General features: G+C 44.6%; 1 protein-coding gene across 2 annotated transcripts in view; it reads left to right on the top strand.

Moving 5' to 3' along the window:
- UBE2O (ubiquitin conjugating enzyme E2 O) overlaps positions 1–18,267 on the top strand; it is a 72,432-nt gene that overhangs the window by 36,591 nt on the left and 17,574 nt on the right. For both annotated transcript variants that reach the window (XM_074888756.1, XM_074888757.1), the window contains exons 2-9: positions 4,514–4,573; positions 9,745–9,855; positions 10,796–10,893; positions 12,357–12,420; positions 14,192–14,335; positions 14,987–15,096; positions 15,945–16,095; positions 16,897–17,399. In XM_074888756.1, the coding sequence (XP_074744857.1) occupies positions 4,514–4,573; positions 9,745–9,855; positions 10,796–10,893; positions 12,357–12,420; positions 14,192–14,335; positions 14,987–15,096; positions 15,945–16,095; positions 16,897–17,399 (1,241 nt within the window). The remainder of the gene's footprint in view (positions 1–4,513; positions 4,574–9,744; positions 9,856–10,795; positions 10,894–12,356; positions 12,421–14,191; positions 14,336–14,986; positions 15,097–15,944; positions 16,096–16,896; positions 17,400–18,267) is intronic.

Here is an 18,267-nt window from a genome sequence, read left to right as displayed (position 1 = left end):
ATTTAAACTTTTCTTCTTGGGTTGTTTGGAGGCGGGGACAGTTTGTTCATAATTATTTCCTGTGACAACACTGTTCACTCGGAGTGAAATGCAGCAGTAGCAAAACCAAATGCTGCCATTTGTAGGCAGAATTACCTTCTTTTATTTCTCCTAAAGTAAGATATCAAGACTCCTGCCCCATGCAGAAAAGAGACTGTATGGGAAAAGGAAAGGAAGAGATGTGCTGGCAGTAAGGGTGTATGTATTGTCTTTCCCCTTTGCTGCATAAAACATTGTGGGGGGAATGACACTGGTAGCTCTAGCCTGTGTTAGAGGTGGTTTTGTCCATGTTGGGTACTGATGATGTTACAAGCAAACCTGAGCAGCTAATCAGTGGATTTAAGCTCTGCTTTTACATATGCAGATAGTGACCAGGGTTTTATGCCTCTACTGAGTACTTCCAGTACCGGTTCTGTTTGGATACACACCAACCAGGGCTAGTTGTCCCTATATCAATCTCTAACTCCTCTATTATTTGTCACTAAACTTCCGAAGTGATTGCTGCTTATTTACCTGCCACAATACTTGGCACTGGTGGCTAGTTCAAATCATCAAAGTAGATTGCTCTGATTTTGATCTCTTGTCAGAAGGTAGCTGTTGGAGAGGAAAATTGGACCCATGTCTCCCATTTGCTTTATGGAGTTGAGAGGTTAAACCTGGAGAGTTACAGTGTGAGTTTAGCCCACCCCTGCCCAAGGCTGCTTACAGCTAGCTGCTGAATTGTTTGCTAAAGTGAGGATCCAGTTTACTGTCACAGACATATCTCCCAACCTCTGCAGTTAATTTAAACAAACAAACAAAAAAACCACACAAACAAAAACAAACCACAAAGATTTTGCTTCAAATGACAACTTTGTGATAAGAAATTAGACAGATGGTTTCAAGCAATAAACTACCAAGGCTTAAGGAGTAGCTCAGCAGCTAGGCAGAAATGTATGTCCTTCTTTCCTAGTCTGCCCAGTTTCAGGTAAGAGCTGTGATGGTCACCTTATTTCATTTTGAGGTGACTCAGCTGAGAAGGGGAGCATGCTCCTGTTGGTGCTTGTTCTCTATGCAAAAATGAAAATTTCTGTACCCCTCCTGCTTTGGTATGAGAGCATCATCAGACCTGGTGAAGTATCAGCTGTTCTCCAGATTGCAGCTGGTGCCTTTTGACTAGTAGGTCTGCTGTGGAGCTCAGGCATTGATTCAGCGCTGAGCACCAAGAGAGCATCTGAATAGTGGAGGAAACAAATGGGCACCAGAGCTATTCTGCCACTTCTTGCAGTTAGTGCACTAACCAATGTGCCTGACTCCTGGTGCATGTCCCTTTTTGCCTGGGTTAAATGTGTGCAATGAGTGTCGCTGGTTTGCCTTATTTAACGCACATAAATGTGAATTTATTTTTTTAAAAAGGCAACATAAAACATGCCTTGTGTTTGAGCCCAGCTTGGCACATGGGACTGCAGGACTAGCTGAGAGCACCTGCGGAACTGGTATTTCTCATTCTTGGGACTATTATCAAGGTGCATAGCTAGAACATAAAACTAGTCATGTTAATACTGACTTTCATAGAGGTGTGAAGAATATGGTGGTGATTCGTGTTAAAAATACGGTGACTTTGTTGGTGTTTGCCATGTACATAAAGGAGATCTATCATGGTTTTATGGTTAAAAGGGTTTGGAGGTTTTTTTCCTCAGTGACTGTTATGCAAGTGGAAAATTACTGGCGGGACCCCTGTCAGAAGACCCCAGCAACACCAGATTGCGCAGGTGAAAAATGATTGGCAGAACCCCTGTCAGGAGCCCCAGCAACACCAGAAAGCCCGGGAAAGTTTAAGGGACCCTGCTGCGCATGTGAAGATGGGACTATAAAAGGGAGTGAGGCAGCACCACCTGGTGCTCGTTGGTGCGGAGCAGAAAGCCCCCCCCCTGCCCCCCCAGTGTGCCGAACTTTTTTTACTTGTTCTTATTGCAAATAAATTTATAAAAGATATTTGCGGCTCTGCCTCTGCATTTATAACAGAGGTAAATATAGCAACTGAGCTGTAAGTACCTATTTTAAAAGTGCTTCTCCAATATTGAGTTCCCTCACTGCTGAGTGAGGGGGTTGACCTTCGGCTGATGATCACATCGCTCTGGGTATAACAGATGAGAGGAGGAATGACTGAACTGTCATGTGTTCATCAACAGCCATTCTGGCTTCCCCTGGTTGGGTTTCTTCTGGGTTTTGACAGTCTTTTGTGTGATGACAGACCTGCTAAGTATTTATTGTTGATGCTGGCGTTCTGCCTACTACTTGGCTTGCTATCCTAGCAACTGAGGCAGGTGGGTCTGGCACATGAAGCTGAAAATAGTTGTGCTGCCTTTAAAAATCAAGAGATCTGAAAGTAGGTTAAATGTAGTTCCCCCCTGCAGAGAAAGTTTTATGCCTGCCTTTGGGAAGAATTTGTGTGATCACATCCTTCAGGAAGGATCACAGAATGGGAAAGCTACTCGTTTACAACTTTTACAATTTACCAGAGTTGACTAACACACAAATATTGCTGTGCCAGGTAGCATTGGATCATCTCGTCAGTATGGGTTCTCCAGATACAGTTTAATACAGAACAGAGTGGTATGGCTCAATGTTACGTTGAAACATAATGCATTAATTTAAACACCACGTGTCAGATTAAATTGCCTTAATGCATGTTGAAATGAAAGTATCATTATGCAGTTGGAGCTCTGCAGCAAGAGAACTCTAGTTAAAATACCCAAACTGCTGCTCACGTGTGAGTGCTTACTGGAATGTGGATGTTGCTGCCTGGTTCTGGATGTTAAGAGGCTATCTATACAGTACTTATTTTAACAAATAATTTTAGAAAGCTGTATAAAAATTGATGTGTGTCTATATACCCTGGTGGGATGTGGGAGGCAATGAAAACACTTCCACAGTCTGGAAATGGGCTGTGGGAGGCTTCAGGTTTCCCACTCCAGTGGAGTTCTGACTCCAGAAGTTGGGTCTAAAAGCCTAGCTGGCTGCCTCTCTTCCTCTCTTACTGAAACACTCAGTCAAGAAGGCAATAAATACTCAGGTACTTTAGTTTGATTCCGGATCCTGTCCTTGGATTATAGATTTATGTCTAATTTAGTAAAGCAGGCTGTAAGCCAGGGTGTGGGTTAGGATGAAATGCTGACAAAGCACAGTGGATTTCAGGCTGGGGATCAACAAGGAGAAGCAAGGAATGCAGCAGTAGTGGAGAGGCAGATTCTGAAAGTGAGATGTGAAAGAGGTTCTGTCCCTGATACTGCGTTCACATGGTGCTTCCCAAAATGTGTGGTGTGTAATTAGTGTATTTGCAGGGCTCAGAATGATGTACCAATGCAAATATGTTCCTGACCACTGAAATGCAGATGAGGCTTCTCCCTGTTCAGCAGAAGGAATTCTTAACTGAGTTACTGTGAGGCTGAGCAAGCCTGAAATTGGAGCTCAGTCTTGTGGCTTCCCTGTTAGTATGCGTAGGACATTATCCCTTGTGTAGCATTTTAGTATTAGTGTATTGGATGGCAACTGTGTTCTGCAGTTTTGAACTTGTTGATAACACTTAATGAAACAGCCTGCCAGTAGTCTTGAGATCACCAAAGTAGCTTGATGGACTGCTTTTGGGAGGACATCACTGGGTTAACTGACCAGTAATCGCTGGAGATTCATAAGTGATACCTTCCCTTACCAGTAATGACTCCTGGTGGCCACAGCTCTGTGTGAACTAATGTAGACTATGTAATGCTGGTCCAGAATGTAGAATATGTAATGCATCTTTTGTTGCCAGCACTAGCGAGTCAGCAAGTGCTTTAGAAGGAGCTGGAGTATGAGCAGTGCTTTGACTTCATCCATGCTCTTCTTGATGTTTTATGTTACCTGCATGGACCTCAGGACTACTAAGTGCAGTGACAGCCATTTCTTTTCCTTTTTTTTCCTAAGGCAAGTGTTTGCTGCAGTGAATTTGACACCAGTTTCCCTGCCAGCTACGACTTCTCGCTGTACAGTACCTTGCTTAAAATGTTCCAGGCCAAACAGGATTTCCACAGATCATTGGGTGAAAAGCATGCAGGATGAGACACAGAACTGTGGTGTGCTGTGCTTCTTCCTGTGTATTCTGTCTTCTCTAGTACATACACTAGATGTGGGTAGGAAATGATGCATGATGCAGACAGAGAAAGAAGGACACTTGAAGTGATGAATGAGTCAGAATGTCTGCACCCTTTTTGATGTGTCTTCTGACTTAGGACAGTCATGGACAGATTGCCTAGTTGCTGTGTTTCAGATCTGTCAGCTGGATTTTGAGAACGTGCCGAGGGGGTTAACTGTGTATGGAAGTGCTCAGCATCTTCTGCTGAAAACCTTCTCAGTCTGGGGGATTGGGATGCTGTGCATTTGTTTTTGTCATGTTATTTCTGACTAAGTATCATTTGGGGTCACTAAATTCAGTGTCTCTCTCTCTTTCCCCCCTTAGCTGAAGCTTGAAGATCGTTCTGTGGTCCCTCGAGATGTGGTCAGACATATGAGCTCCAGCGTAAGTGCTTTTTTCTTTGTCCTTTTTGATTGTGATACTGCTGCATGGATTTCTAAATCTTGCCAAATTGCCTGAATGGAACCGAACAGTAATGCTTTGAGCATGTTCTATTTTTAGTGTGTTTGATAGACCTAGCTGCATCTTTTGAAAGTGAAATGCTGATCAGGCTGCCTCTCTACTGTTGCATATCTGCAAAGGTCTCCTGAGCAAGCAAGCCTGATAATGTCAGATAATGAGACAAGAAGCTTGTCTGTCCTGCCATCCTTTAAGTTTTAAACCAATCCATTCTGAGATGTGAGGAGTGTGGACCTGCTCTCTCAGACCTAACAGGGAGGCTGGAGTGGAGGCAGATCACATTACTGCTGTGTGCCTTTTGGTGTGCTGTGGTAGAGAATTTGGAGGAAATATTTTCAGGGAGACCTCTCAATCCACAGTGAGCGCCATCTTGTCCAATTTCTCCCAGAAATACAGCAAATCCTAACACTGGTGAAGCATCTGACACAGGTTGACAAAAAGCAAGTGGGTTCTTCAGCCTGTAATCATTACATCTACTCTTTCTGGATTATTTTAAGTCCTAGTCATTTTGTTCTGGTTGTACAGCATTTGTGCTTATCAGAGATGTGTGGATTTGGTTTTTGTATAGGAAATAGCGGGAATGTTGTTCAGTATCAATTATCAGATGAGATGTGGTCTCTTTAGAATCTTAGCTAGGTTGGCAATTTCTTGTTGCTCACACCTAACCTATAACCCCGAGCCATATGGCCTGCCATGTGCACGCCTGTATCTTCTCTTGACTCCCTTCCAGCAGTGTGGCTACCAAGGTTGTGATGAAGCAGGCAGCTGGCCACCAACTGCTCCAGTTGCACCACATGGCGTGCAGCCTGGTGCAGGGATGGGGAAGGCCATTCTCTGGCCTAGGTGGTTTGTTTTTTTAAATAAAGCCTTTTTTGTCAATTAAAAAAAAAAAATCCCTTTCTCATATTTTCACAGAATGTTCCAAAGAGAAGGGAGGGAAAACTTGAAGGGTAATTTGAAAAATGCTGAAACAAAATATTTCCTTAAGAAACTTAATCATTGTTTGAAATGGAAATTTGGAGTCAACATATCTTACTAAAATTGTAGCTTTATGAAAGTACTTCAATCCAAAACAATGAACAGCTAGCAAATTGAAATATCAGCTGTTCATGCTGTTGTACCTGGCACAGCTGGACTCTGTAGTATATCCTTCTCTCTTAGAGGGATACTTTGAGTCCTGCCTCTCAACTGTTGTCCAATGCTTCTTAAAGTCATTTTAAGCTTTCAGGACAGCAAGTTGTTCTCCTCTTGGCAAACATGAATGTGCTGCCTTTGTTAGCAATTTCCATACTCATCTGAGCAGAAATTGGCTTCTCTGGCTTGCTGCATGTGTATTGGTAGATATGTTACCCAGCAGTTGTTTTGCACACTGATTTATTGTCTGTTTGCATGTTTGAACACTGGGTTTTTCTTAACCATTTGTACTAGTGGCTGATAACTTCATTTTTTAAATTGATGGAATGGTGTGTAACTCAATTTCTTCTCTCTATTCAAAAACATAGAAATTCCGAAGATGACTTATACTTTACCTTACCCTCAAGTATGTTTTAAATGTCAATGGTAAATGAAACAAACCCCTTCTATCCCAAAGAAAACCTTCACTTGTTAATCAGATATATTCTGAAAATTACAAGAGCATTTAAAATAGAAAATCTGCAAGTGTCAGCCTGCCAAATTCAGGATGTGGGATGGTTGCCCTGCACCAGTTGGCCTGGCAAATGCACAATGTGGAACTTATTCTGTATTCACCACACTCTCTTAGGGCTTGTTTTTAACCTTGAGCGGGAAGGACTTGAAATCCTCTGTTCCTCAAGAGAAGAGAGCTGACTCAAATTCATGTGCTTCTCATAGAGTATGGGGAAAGACTGCTTCAGGGGGTAATGCATAAAATGAGATCATTTTCTCTGAATGCAGTTGGGCCTGTAAATCTAATCCAGCTGGATGAGAAGTGGTGAAAGTGGCAGAGTTCATTTTTCCAGGTGATATGCTAATTTGGGGGAAAGATTAGAAGTAGGTCTGTAATCTGTCAGACGCCTGGATTTTGTTGCTTCAGAGGGTGCTGGGCTATGCTGTCCCTTTTAAATAGAGGAATAAGAGGGTGGTGTAAAGATCTCCTTGTTAGAAAAGTGTTGAGGGAAAGAGTAGAAGGATGGGAGGTAGAAGATAGAGGGTTGAAGCCTATGCTTGCTGAGCTGCTGTTGTCTCAGGTGGGAGTTTGGTCTGCCTTAAAGCCTTGTCTCTGATGGGGAAGGGAGAGAGTCACTTCTCTATCATTTCACTGCTTAAATATTCAGTATCTCCAGTGTGGTGCATTCTGTCAGGGTACCAGAAGAAGCAGGAAGAAAAAGTCTAGGGAGTGCAGTTAATCCTGGTGTGAGTGGGGCTTGAACCCATCAACTCTTCTAACAAAGATCAGTCACTTCCCTCTTCCACTTCTGTTGTTGGGGTTGATGGGAACTGATTTTTCTAAGAGAGCTGTGAAATGCCAGCTCATTTCATTTGGCCCCTCCTTTACTGGAAGCATCTAATGAACAGGACGGGACAGCTGTATTGGAGCAGGCTGGTGGGGAGCTGGGCTCTGGCTGTAGACCTGCCCTGGAAGACGAGACAAGTTGGCGACTTCTCGCTCCAGGACTGCATTGCTGAGCACTGCTATAATCTCATGGAGTGATTCAGCAGAACCCCTCAGCCTGCAAATCTGCCTCCCCTGTCGCAGGCTAATGTTTCATGTGACAGTGAAATAAATAAACTCATAATAAACAAAGGTTCAGTGGCAGGTGAGGGAGGAGAGCTGTTACTCAACAGCCCTGTAAGCTTCTGGGGCAGCTCACAACATTGATCTCTGCTTTCTTGACCACAGACAGTGCTCTGTGCTCACTCAGGCGTTTTGCAACTGGAAGGAGAAGCTAGCTGAACTAAACCTGGTGCTCTTGCCCGTGACTAATAGCACCCAACTGTTAGATGGGAGGCAGGCTTGTAGGGTGGTGCAGGCACCTTCTCCAGGGGGAAACTGTCACTCCAATAATGGGCAGAGGGTGTTGGTGTATGTCAGTTGCCCCGGTTCTGGTTTTATTACTTGTTATTCTTTCACCATCAATAAAAGAGGGGGTTTAGGCCTAGAGACAAGATAATCCACAGAAACTGCAGGTGTTGGTTTGTATTATGTCTCAGCTGCTGTTGTGTTGGCTACTGATAAAGGAAAAATTAATTCTGAAATGCTCAGTGTAGTGCAAGGAATTTGTTTCTTGAAGTTTTTTCTGGTTCTGACTGCGAAGCAATCTAAAACAGAGGGCCTGAACTGCAGAGCCTGGGCAGGGGATGGACTGGGCATATTTAATTTAGCTTAATCTGTAGGAAAAGCAGGGGAGGTGGCTGTGCTTTTACCTGCAGAAGCAGTGGGTTTGGGCAGGTGCCACTTCTGAGCAGGCCTCGTTCATCCTATAGCTTGAATCATGCTGGCAGCAGCAGTTGTGAATCTGCTGTAGTTCTGGCAAACCCTGTTCAGGTAAGAGTTACGGTACAGCTGGGCTCTTTCTTGGCAGCCTGTGCAGGCTGCAAGCTATGTTAGGCTTTGCTGTCTGTCATGATGGAGCTATAGCTGGGAAAGGCTCCCTTTGCTTCCCAGGCTTTCTAGAAAGAAATGGAGTGATATGTGGAGCAGCTGGAGGGAATGAGCCCCTACTGCTTCAGGCTCTGCCAGCCTGGCTCTCCCAGCCCTCCTGGCCATGTTGGCACAGTTATGAGTGGGGCAGGACCCATTCTCCTCCCCACCACCTCCTTGGGAGCCAGGGGGACTGTGGAGCAAAGGGTTTGTGTGTGATGTGAGGAAGAGGACTTGTAGCAGGCAGGTGGAACGCAAGCCAGCCAAATGGGCTGAGCAATCTGTCCAGGAATTATCCTGGACTGCGGGTGTCTGTAGGGTGTCTTTGCTCTAACTACCTGTCCCCAGGATGAGACGGGGTGAGTTGAGCACCAGCAAACTCCTGAACTCCCAGAAGGGCTGCCCAGGGCTCCAAGTGAAAGCCTTAAATAAATATTTAATGTGGTCGAAAGAACAGCATGTTTATAAGTGGACTGAGCAAACAAATCCGCTTCTTGCAGGCTATAAGCCCTTCGAGTGTTACATTCAAGTCCTGTTGGAGCAGAGACCTTGATGTTTGAGATAAGAACAGCTTCAGAAGTTGCTGATACCAGGGCATTTGTCATGCTGGCCCTCAGTCAGCTTTTATAATGGACTTGTGGTCTTTAATAAATAAGAGTATTGATTGTCCCAGCTGTCAGGAGGCCAGGGCAGCTGCTGCATTTGACAGTGTTTGGGTTAGCAGCCCTTCCTTGCTGGCCTCCACCATATGTGTGAGCAACGTGCATATTGTGTGCTCCCTGCCAAACTATCCCCAGAAGGCTCTTGACAGCATGCATTATTTTCTTGGGGACAAAAAAGATTAAAAAAAAAATTAAAAATTAAAACTTTGCTAAAAAGTAAGGGAGAGAATGACAACCATCTCGTAATTGGACCAACTGAAAATTGTCTTGCTTGAAACCTTGAAATCTGACTAAAGGTGCCAGATTTTTTTTTAGTATGGCAGCAAGTGAAGACCATTTATACTGTCCTGCATAATCAAGCTTTACGTGAGAAGTTAGATAGCTTTAAAGAATTTCCCTTGTTCTGGGATTGATAATCTACTCCTGCCTTTGCTGACTCAGGGCAGTACCTGCAGGATGGTCCTATGGAGTTGGAGATCTGCTTGGTTGAGTAGACCAAGGAGCCAGGCAGATTTTAAAACAAGTAAATACTAAACACCTGACATAGTGTGGTTTTATTTGGTCAGATGCAGGAGTCTCTGGGCTGTTGCTTTAGCAGCCACTGCAAATTTTAACTGGGAAGAAAACACTACAGGTCTTTAATAATGATCTCACCTTCTGAGTTGTCTTAGGGTCATGCGAAATGCCCCTTCAGAACAAGGGTCTGAAGGATAAGAGGGAGTTTAGTCTTGAAAGTTTACTCATCTCTGCACTTCTGATTTGTACACAGAGCATATATGTGTGTATGTAGTACCTTCCCTAGGTGATAAACCCTTTCTCTTTTGCATTTTCAGGACAGCCAGTGTGGAACTGTAATTGATGTCAACATAGAGTGTGCTGTGAAGCTGGTAGGAACCAACTGCATCCTCTACCCTGTCAACAGCAAAGACCTGCAACATATCTGGGTGAGAACGCAGCCAAAATACACATGGGAGCCAGGGCTTGGTGGTTTGGAGGCATGCTGCTGTACTTCAAGTAACACATGCATATCATACTGTGCAAGATGCATCTGCAGTTTGGTTTTATTTTAAACTTACTGCAAGCATCCTCCCTGGAAGAAGATGATACAGCATCGCCTCATCTCCCCATCTGTTCTGTGTTTCTGATCACATTGCTGAGACCAAATTGACTTTGAAGGGCTAAGTTGACATTAAATTGTGTGAGAACTTCTTCACTGAGATGGGCTGGTATGGCAACCTGACTGGGGCAGCCTCATGGCAGTGGCACAGAGCTTTTGAGCTGCAATATCGTTAGTGTTTAAATAGGCTATAAAAATGCTGAGGTGAGTCAGGCACCTTTCTGTTGAGCTGGAATGGTCTGAAACATACCTGGTTCTCCCTCTTGAGTGGGTGTGTGATTTCCAGAGATGAGACGGGATAGGATTTTATCATTCTTTTTCCTCTGAGGAAAAAAAATAATTTGAGAGTGAAGAGCAGTGTGTCACAACCCTTCTAAAGAAACAGCCTGTGGAAAGGCAACAGGATACAAGTTTCTCTGGGATGGAAAATTAGTCTCAGTGATAAAAAATTGTTAATATTAACCGAAGGCAAGTGTGAGTATGCCTCTACTTTGCAGAGCACCTCTTGAATGGAACAGGACACTTGACTTAAGTTTAAGATCTGAGGAAAAAAATCCCGGAGAAAGGCTGAGCTGTTTAACTGGAGAACCCAGGCTGTGCTGACTGTCAAGCAAACTCTTCTGTGTACATTAATTCCAGTTTAGTGAGATCTGCAGTTGCTGTCATAAGTCCCTTTGAGATCCCTATCTAGTCTGCATTGTGTGAGGACTGACTCGATGGCTCCAGGTACAATATTGGTAAGGTTTTGTTTCCTGTTTTCTTCATAGCCTTTCATGTATGGTGACTACATAGCCTATGACTGCTGGCTGGGCAAGGTCTATGATTTGAAGAACCAGGTCATCCTCAAGCTTTCCAATGGAGCCAGGTACTTTTCTTTCTGTTGAAGACTGTCCCCTTGACTTTCACAATCCTGATCTATTTTAGAACTAGAAACAGACTGGGCTTCATTCACATACTGACAAGTTATCTGCTTGTGTTATCTTCAGATGTAGAGTAAGAATACATCTTTCTCTGAAAACATTGAGATTCATTATCACCCTCTGGAAAAGCTGTAGTCTGAAAGGTGACAATTTTTTTTCAATCCCAGCAGATCAGTGCTCCAGAACTCAAGCACATTGGTCTTTGAACAGTGCTTCTCCTCTGGAAAAGTAGCTGTTTAAGGTGGATGTCTATTCCACACCTGTTCTCAGTAGGAGGGTGTAACTTCACTGAGATGTAGGGAGGATTCTTACCTTAAAAAAAGGTCTGTGAAAGTGTAGGAACTTGCAGGCTAGTGTTTTTTATTAAAGATGAAAAAGCAGCCCAAGACTGAACAGCTTTGCCTTTTTCACTGTTATTTGTAACTGTATTAGGAATGTTTTTTTAATGAAGACATAATCCAAAGTCATATCTCTAGAGAGAGATTTAGCTAGAGATATTGAAAGAAATACCTGGTTAACTTATTTCTGCAAAGCCAGCAGCAGGATCTGAATTCTGTTCCTTGTGCATGTCGGACAGTTACTTGTGAGCTAAACCCTTATGAATTCACTACATTCACTCTGTTACTGAGGCCTGTCTTGTCCAGCAAACTTTTTTTATTGATGCAAGGGAAGGAAGGAACCAGTGGAGGGCCAAGAGGCTTATGGGCCTGGCAGCTGGGGAACAACCCATCTGTCTTGTAAATTGAGTGTTGACATTGATGTTTCAAAAAAACCCTACAATCTTGCAGCCAGCTCTGAATCTGAGAAGCAAGTAATGCAAAAGCTATAACAGATGATTGGTGGATGTGTCTGATTTTGATTGTTTTAGTGTTCGGTTAGCCCAGGCTGGAAGGCTTATGCATATGTTAAACTGGGAGTGAAAAATAGCTACACTTCTCTATCTGTATCGCCTGCAGTTACTGGTGCAATTTAAAACCTTGCTTGGTATCTGTTACCAGCTCATGCATAGCTATGTAAAATGAGGGAACTGTTTTCAAAATCTCTTCCTAATGAATCATTTGAAATCCCACCAGAACTCACTCTGGAAATGAAGTTATTACTGAAGCAAGTATATCCAGATTGCCTTTAGGTTCTAGCATCGGTGTGAATAACAAATGGGATCTTTGCAGCAGACAAATCTTTGCAGAACCCTGCATATTACTTTTACATGCTGAATGGAACCTTTAGATATGAGGCAGTGCTTTTATAGCTTGTCTATAACCAGTTTTGCTCTGGACCATAAAGGCTCAGTGATATGCCCAGGAGTGTATGGACAGACCCACTCAGGCAGTGTCAGTTAATTTGGTGCTGTTTGCTTTTGAGGTGGATGGCTCTGGAAATGCAACCGTGCCTCTTGTCTGTTTTCCAGGTGTTCTATGAGCACAGAAGATGGAGCCAAGCTGTATGACGTTTGTCCTCACGTCAGTGACTCGGTGAGCTTCTGGTTCTCATGAGAGTCTTTTTGATCAAGTTCATTTTGTAAGCTTTTTGTGTGGGAGGGAGAGGCAAAACTATAGGCACTTATTAATCCTAAAAATTAAACGATGCATCACAGCTGAAAAACACTTCATAGATCTTCACTTGAAGTAAGTGTAACAAGATGTAGCTTAAAGGTAACATTAGTAATGAGCAGGTTTTGAGGAGGTATTACAATTAGTATATCCAACTGCTTTCTTTGCAGACAACTTGCATAACATGCAGTCAGATGGCTGATGTCAAGGCAATTCACTGTCTGCTCATGATATCTGTACATGCTTGAAAAGGCTCTTACTCCATTTAATGCTTTCAAAATTGTTCCCCTCTGGAAAAGGGCATAATGTTTAAAAGGTGTTCTGCACGTTTCCAGATGACGTAAAATACTCTCTCTTGTTATTATAGTCCATCACACTCTCTGAATGGAGACCTGCCACCATACTGGCATTTTCCAAATCATGTGGTGGGGAAGGTTTTGCTAGCTTTTGGGTAAAACAGGGTTCCCTGGGTGATAATGGGATCTAACCTCTCCCCTTCGAAAGCTGACGATAGCTTGCTTGTTCTTCCAAACAGCATCCGTGGGGCCTTGCTGCACTCCTGGCAGCGGTAGTGGGAGCTGACCAAGAATGGCATGTAATTCTTAGGAACTAGCAATGCAGTCAGCCCTTACCTTTCCCAGCCTTCAAAGCAAAGGTCCCTTTGATCTCAAACCACACTTCTGTTAAAATTTGATGCCTGTTTCTTGAAGAGTAAATGGAATATCAGTTTAATTAGGATGTGCTGCTGTGGTGGTTCTGTTCTGTACAGGAGTGTTCTGTTGCTAGATATTCTCCAGTATCTTAGTCTCTGCTACTTTGGGTTGTGCAGTATGTTTCCTGCTTGTTAAATGGATGTTGTAGCAGCATCCAGCTTCTGGTTACCCAATTTTGAGATACTTTTGGTTTGAGTCAGGCTGCCTTTAAAGTGTACCTAGTCCTCTGGAGAGCGTGGTTTGGTCCGAAACATGAGTTATCTCCAGTGTTACTCTTGATCCTGTACTCGGAATTGCTGTGTGTTAGATACTTACCTGACTTAGATCTTGTAGTGCTGTTCTTACTTTTTCTGACAAATTACAAGACTTGATACAGTTTTGTGCTCAGTATTTTATCTACTCCAAGCTGCTCTGTCCGCCCCCACATCCTGAATCTTCAGTTCATCAAGTCACTCTAAATATCAGTGGGAAAGAACTCTAGAGAGCAATTGTTGTTTACAGTCCTGTTTTGTTTTCAGAGAACTGTCATATTAACTAATTCAGCTAAGACAGGAATAATAATTACAAATGTAATTTGCTGAACAGAGGAGTGAAGGCAGGCATCCTCTGACTGAAAGCTGTAAGTGCTTGAATTGGAGCATGGAAAAGGGATGGGTGTCCTTGCCCAGGACTCAGCCCACCTTGGCTACCCTGTTACTGAGAACATTTGTGTGGAAATATGCATCTTTTGTTTCTTGCAAGTACCTTTGCTTCTCCTTCACTGAGTCATAGTCCCGTTCGGATGTGTGTCAGAGCAGGTTGCTATAGGAACTGCTGGGATGACTTCAGGAAAGGAATGAGCTTTAGGAGGTGGGCAACTTGCAGGCTTTACCTTTATGGTTAATCTTACTGATCATGAATGAGAGAAGAGAAATGCTGGAATCTTAAATCTTAGGAGTCCTTTATGCTGTTTTTTTCACGTCCCCCCCTTTCCCCCACAGGGTCTCTTCTTTGATGATTCATATGGCTTTTATCCTGGGCAAGTCCTCATTGGGCCTTCTAAAGTCTTCTCCAGTGTGCAGTGGCTCTCTGGTGTGAAGCCTGTTCTGAGTACAAAGAGCAAGTTCAGAGTGGTGGTGGAAGAGGTAAGGACTGACAAGCTGACACATGGCCACCTTCTGCACAGAACGGTCCCTGGCTGGCGTTTTGGAGCAGAGTCAGCTTGCCATGGTAACCTTCCAAGAGCAAATGCACTGTGGCTGTGTTCTTCTGAGGTGACAAATTTCTCATTGTGGACTGACAGGACTTTTGAGCATGGTTTGGCTTTTCCTCCCAAGGGTCCCTGCCGGCACCCTGTAAGGTGATGGCGGGCCAATGCACTTAGAGGCCAGTACTGCTGATCATTAGGGTAGTAGAAGAACCTCTTCTATTGAAACTTAATGTTGTACACTATCCAAAAAAGGGAGAAATGTTGCTCTGTGCTGAAAGAGGGAGCAGCTCCAAGTCCATTAGCATGTCTCTGTGACATTGGACTGCTGATTTGTATGTACTGTAGCTTCCTTCCTAAGCCAGATGTTGTCTGTCTCAAAGTTAAAAACTACAGAAGCCCTCGGTGTTGCCAAGAGCCATGCTATGGGAGCACTGTAGTGATCCTGGACGTGGTGAAATTGCACTTGGCCATCTTAAATGATAAAAGCAGGTTTGCCGCTTTCCTGTGCGTAAATGTTCAGATCCTAGACACTGGTCTAGGAAAGCCTCTGAAAAACTAAATTGCCTTCTCTCTTTTTACATTTTAGGTACAGGTGGTAGAACTAAAGGTTACTTGGATCACTAAAAGCTTCTGTCCTGGAGGTACTGACAGTGTGAGCCCTCCTCCATCAATAATCAGCCAGGAGAACCTGTCAAGGTGAGATCAGTTGAAAACCCCTTTTCACTCCCAGCACCCAGGCCCTGCACAGGCTTTGGGAAACATGCCTACCAGCTGATTAGACACAATGCTGCTGTTTCCAGTGGGCTTTTCTCCATGTTGTATGTCTGTATATTCCAGAGCTTCAAAAATGTGACCAAATAACTTCCAAATTAGTTTAGCAGACACTAGTTACCAGCACAGGGGCTAGCATCCCACCAGTCCTCTCCAAGTACTCTCCAGCTGACAAGCACATAGAGGAAAGCGGTGTCTGGCAACAGTTCACTTCATCCCTTGTCCTTCCACTTGTGTCTGCAGCAAGGCTGCATCTTTTCACTGTGTGTCAGTAGGTAGCTGAGGTGTCCTGCTCTGGACCCGGGCTGGTGCTGAGGGAGCAGCTGGTGCCCTCTGCAGGCTGCAGCTGCAAAAATGGGCTGGACAAAACTCAGAAAGAGAAGTCAGATGAGTAATAGCACATTGCAGTGTGATTCCTGCCTGGTGTTCATAAGCTGGAGGAGAGCAGCTCTCAGATGATGGCAAAAAAACCCCAAAACAATGCCAACTTCAAATGTCTCTCGGCAGCTGTCTTTGGGAGGGGGAGCTAGAGGGAGAGGAGTGACTGCTGTCCTAACCAAACCCTTTGTGTCCCCACCCAGTCCCTGGTGAGATTCCCACTCCTCCTTTAGAATTGTGAGCCTGGAAAAGATTTGGTGTGGTGTTAGCTTCTGCCACCCCACGAGAAGTGCCGTTGGCATGAGGTCATGCCAGCCTTGTTTAAGGGCCCAGTCACTGCTAGGGTCTGTTACTGCTTTTGCACTTTGCTCATGGCCATCCTCCTGTTCTGCCAGGGTAAAGCGTCTGGGGTGCTTTGACCATGCCCAAAGGCAGCTTGGGGAAAGGTGCCTCTATGTGTTCCCGGACAAAGTGGAACCTGCAAAAATCACCTGTGAATGCCCCGAGAGGAACTGTGTCCTGGGTGAAGGATCAGTTGCCAAAAAGGTGAGTTGAGGGGTCAAGGGAGACGTTGACCTCTCTAAGCATTTCTGGTTGCTGTGACTTTTAAAGCAGAAACCTTTCTGGTAGTCATGTGGTCTGAAATGTGACTCCTGAAGTGGTGGTTGTAAAGAGTAATGGCTTGTTGTTGCCAGCAGCGAAGTCCCCTTGTACAGCAGTCTGCCTGCACTTGGTGAAGGATGCAGCTAATGCCACGAGAGAACATGAACAGGACCTCGAACACAGAGGTGTCACCTTGCAGGGGTCAAGCTGTGTCAGAGCTGGTGTGGTCTGACAGCCAGGACTGTTAGATACATGTTGTTTTCATTAGCATGACCTCAGGTTTCTTATGGAGCTGAACTGTTCAGTTACATCCTTGCTACAGTGAGACAAGAAAGAAGTCTTTGCTTCCTAGGCCAGATGAGTCATGCTATGGTTTTACCTGCTGTCTGTAGAGCAGTGGTGTTCCTAGAATAACAGGATATCATCAGTGTGGATGGTGACCTCCCTGCATATCTGCATCTGTTGCATAGATTAACTTGTGCAGCCTCTTGTGACCTTCCATAACAAAAAGTTCAGAACATGCTTAAAATAGCCTTAAGGAGCAAAGCTTGCTTTCCCTGGCCTAGTCCAGTGCTGCTTCTGAGTAGAGCAGTGGTGAGATGCTGGTTTGCAGAATACTCTGGTGCAGGTGGAATGTGTGTAGGCCCATGGGGTGCCATTTCCCTCTGTGTAGAATTCCCCAGGTGGGCTGGCAGCTTGCTGAGTGTACAGACATATTGTCTGACTCAGGTTCGCTTTCTCTAGGTGAGGCGGCTGCTGAAGAAGCAGATAGTGAAGATCATGTCATGCTCCCCGGAGTCTCAGGGCACTAGTGAAGCCCCTGACAAAGAGTCTGCTGCAGCTGCTGACCAAAAATCAGAAGATCTGAAGCCTGGATCAAAGTGTGAGCTGGATGACTCTTCCAACAGTGCACCAAGTCCTGGGGAGAGAAAGGAGGAGCAGCCTGAAGAAACAGGGAAGGAGAAAGGGGGAGCAGCAGCACGACAGCAGCAGCCTCCCTTTCTGCTCAAAGATGAAGGTTCATCTGACTACCGGCTTCAGTCCATGGAGCAAGATGCTGATGATGAGGCAGCTGATGACACTGATGACACTAGTTCTGTCACCTCTTCTGCTAGCTCCACTGCCTCATCCCAGAGTGGCAGCGGCACTGGCCGCAAGAAGAGCATCCCTCTTTCCATCAAAAACTTGAAGCGGAAGCACAAGAAGAAGAAGACCAAGATTTCACGAGAGTTCAAACCAGGAGACAGGTGAGTTGGATTTCCAAATCCAGGTATACTTGCTAAAATCTCCCTTGCCGAAGGTGTCGGGTGTAAAGCACCTCCTCAGCTTGGCTGGAGGATGATGGTGTGCCTCATGTGAGGACACTGCTTGGTAGTAACCAACAGCAATTATCTTGTGGTGACTGTGCAGTGGCCTGTGTGAAATCAGCTTGGTCTCAGTCCAGCTTCTGATGAAACTGGGGCCATGTGATGTGACACCGATGCTATTCTGTTTCAGCTATGCCTTGGGGCTTCAACAGAATATCTGTGCTGTGCTAGACTCTGTATGCAGAGAAAGAGACAGGTGAATAAAGATCATACAGCTTAAACATGACACTAATTGGTTACCTCATTGGCAGCTTCTGCAGAGAGGCCGAGGATAGGCCCTGGTAGCAGGAATGGACAGCTTATCCTCAGAGAGCTGTCTCCAGATCAGCACGGAGGTCTGTGCTGGCAGGAGTTTGCGCTGCAGTGGTCTCTGTTATCCTCACACTGCTCTGGAGAGAGATCTGCAACTTTTGCCAACAGTATACTTTTTATTGGGTTTTTTAATGAACAAAATGCACTTCTTGAGAGCCCTGAAGGAATTGATTTCAGCTTAGAGGAGGGAACATGGCATGTATCCACCTATTTCTAGATAAAACTGGATCTCAGCAGCTTTTACCTTTTAACTTGAGAATCTTTAAACTGTTTTCAGGGGATACAGAGACATCTGACAACTGGCTAGCCTGTCTTGCTGGCTTCCCTGGGCTACTTAGTTGTATACAGATCCTACATCAGAAATGAACCAGTACAAGATAACTGTGAGAATCCTCCCAGGAAAGTGGGAGGATTCAAGAGATGCAGTAGTTTGCCA

Source organism: Strix uralensis, chromosome 19 (genome assembly GCF_047716275.1).
Source record: "Strix uralensis isolate ZFMK-TIS-50842 chromosome 19, bStrUra1, whole genome shotgun sequence".
Classification (NCBI taxonomy): Eukaryota; Metazoa; Chordata; class Aves; order Strigiformes; family Strigidae; genus Strix; species Strix uralensis.
This window is presented reverse-complemented; position numbering and strand designations above follow the sequence as displayed.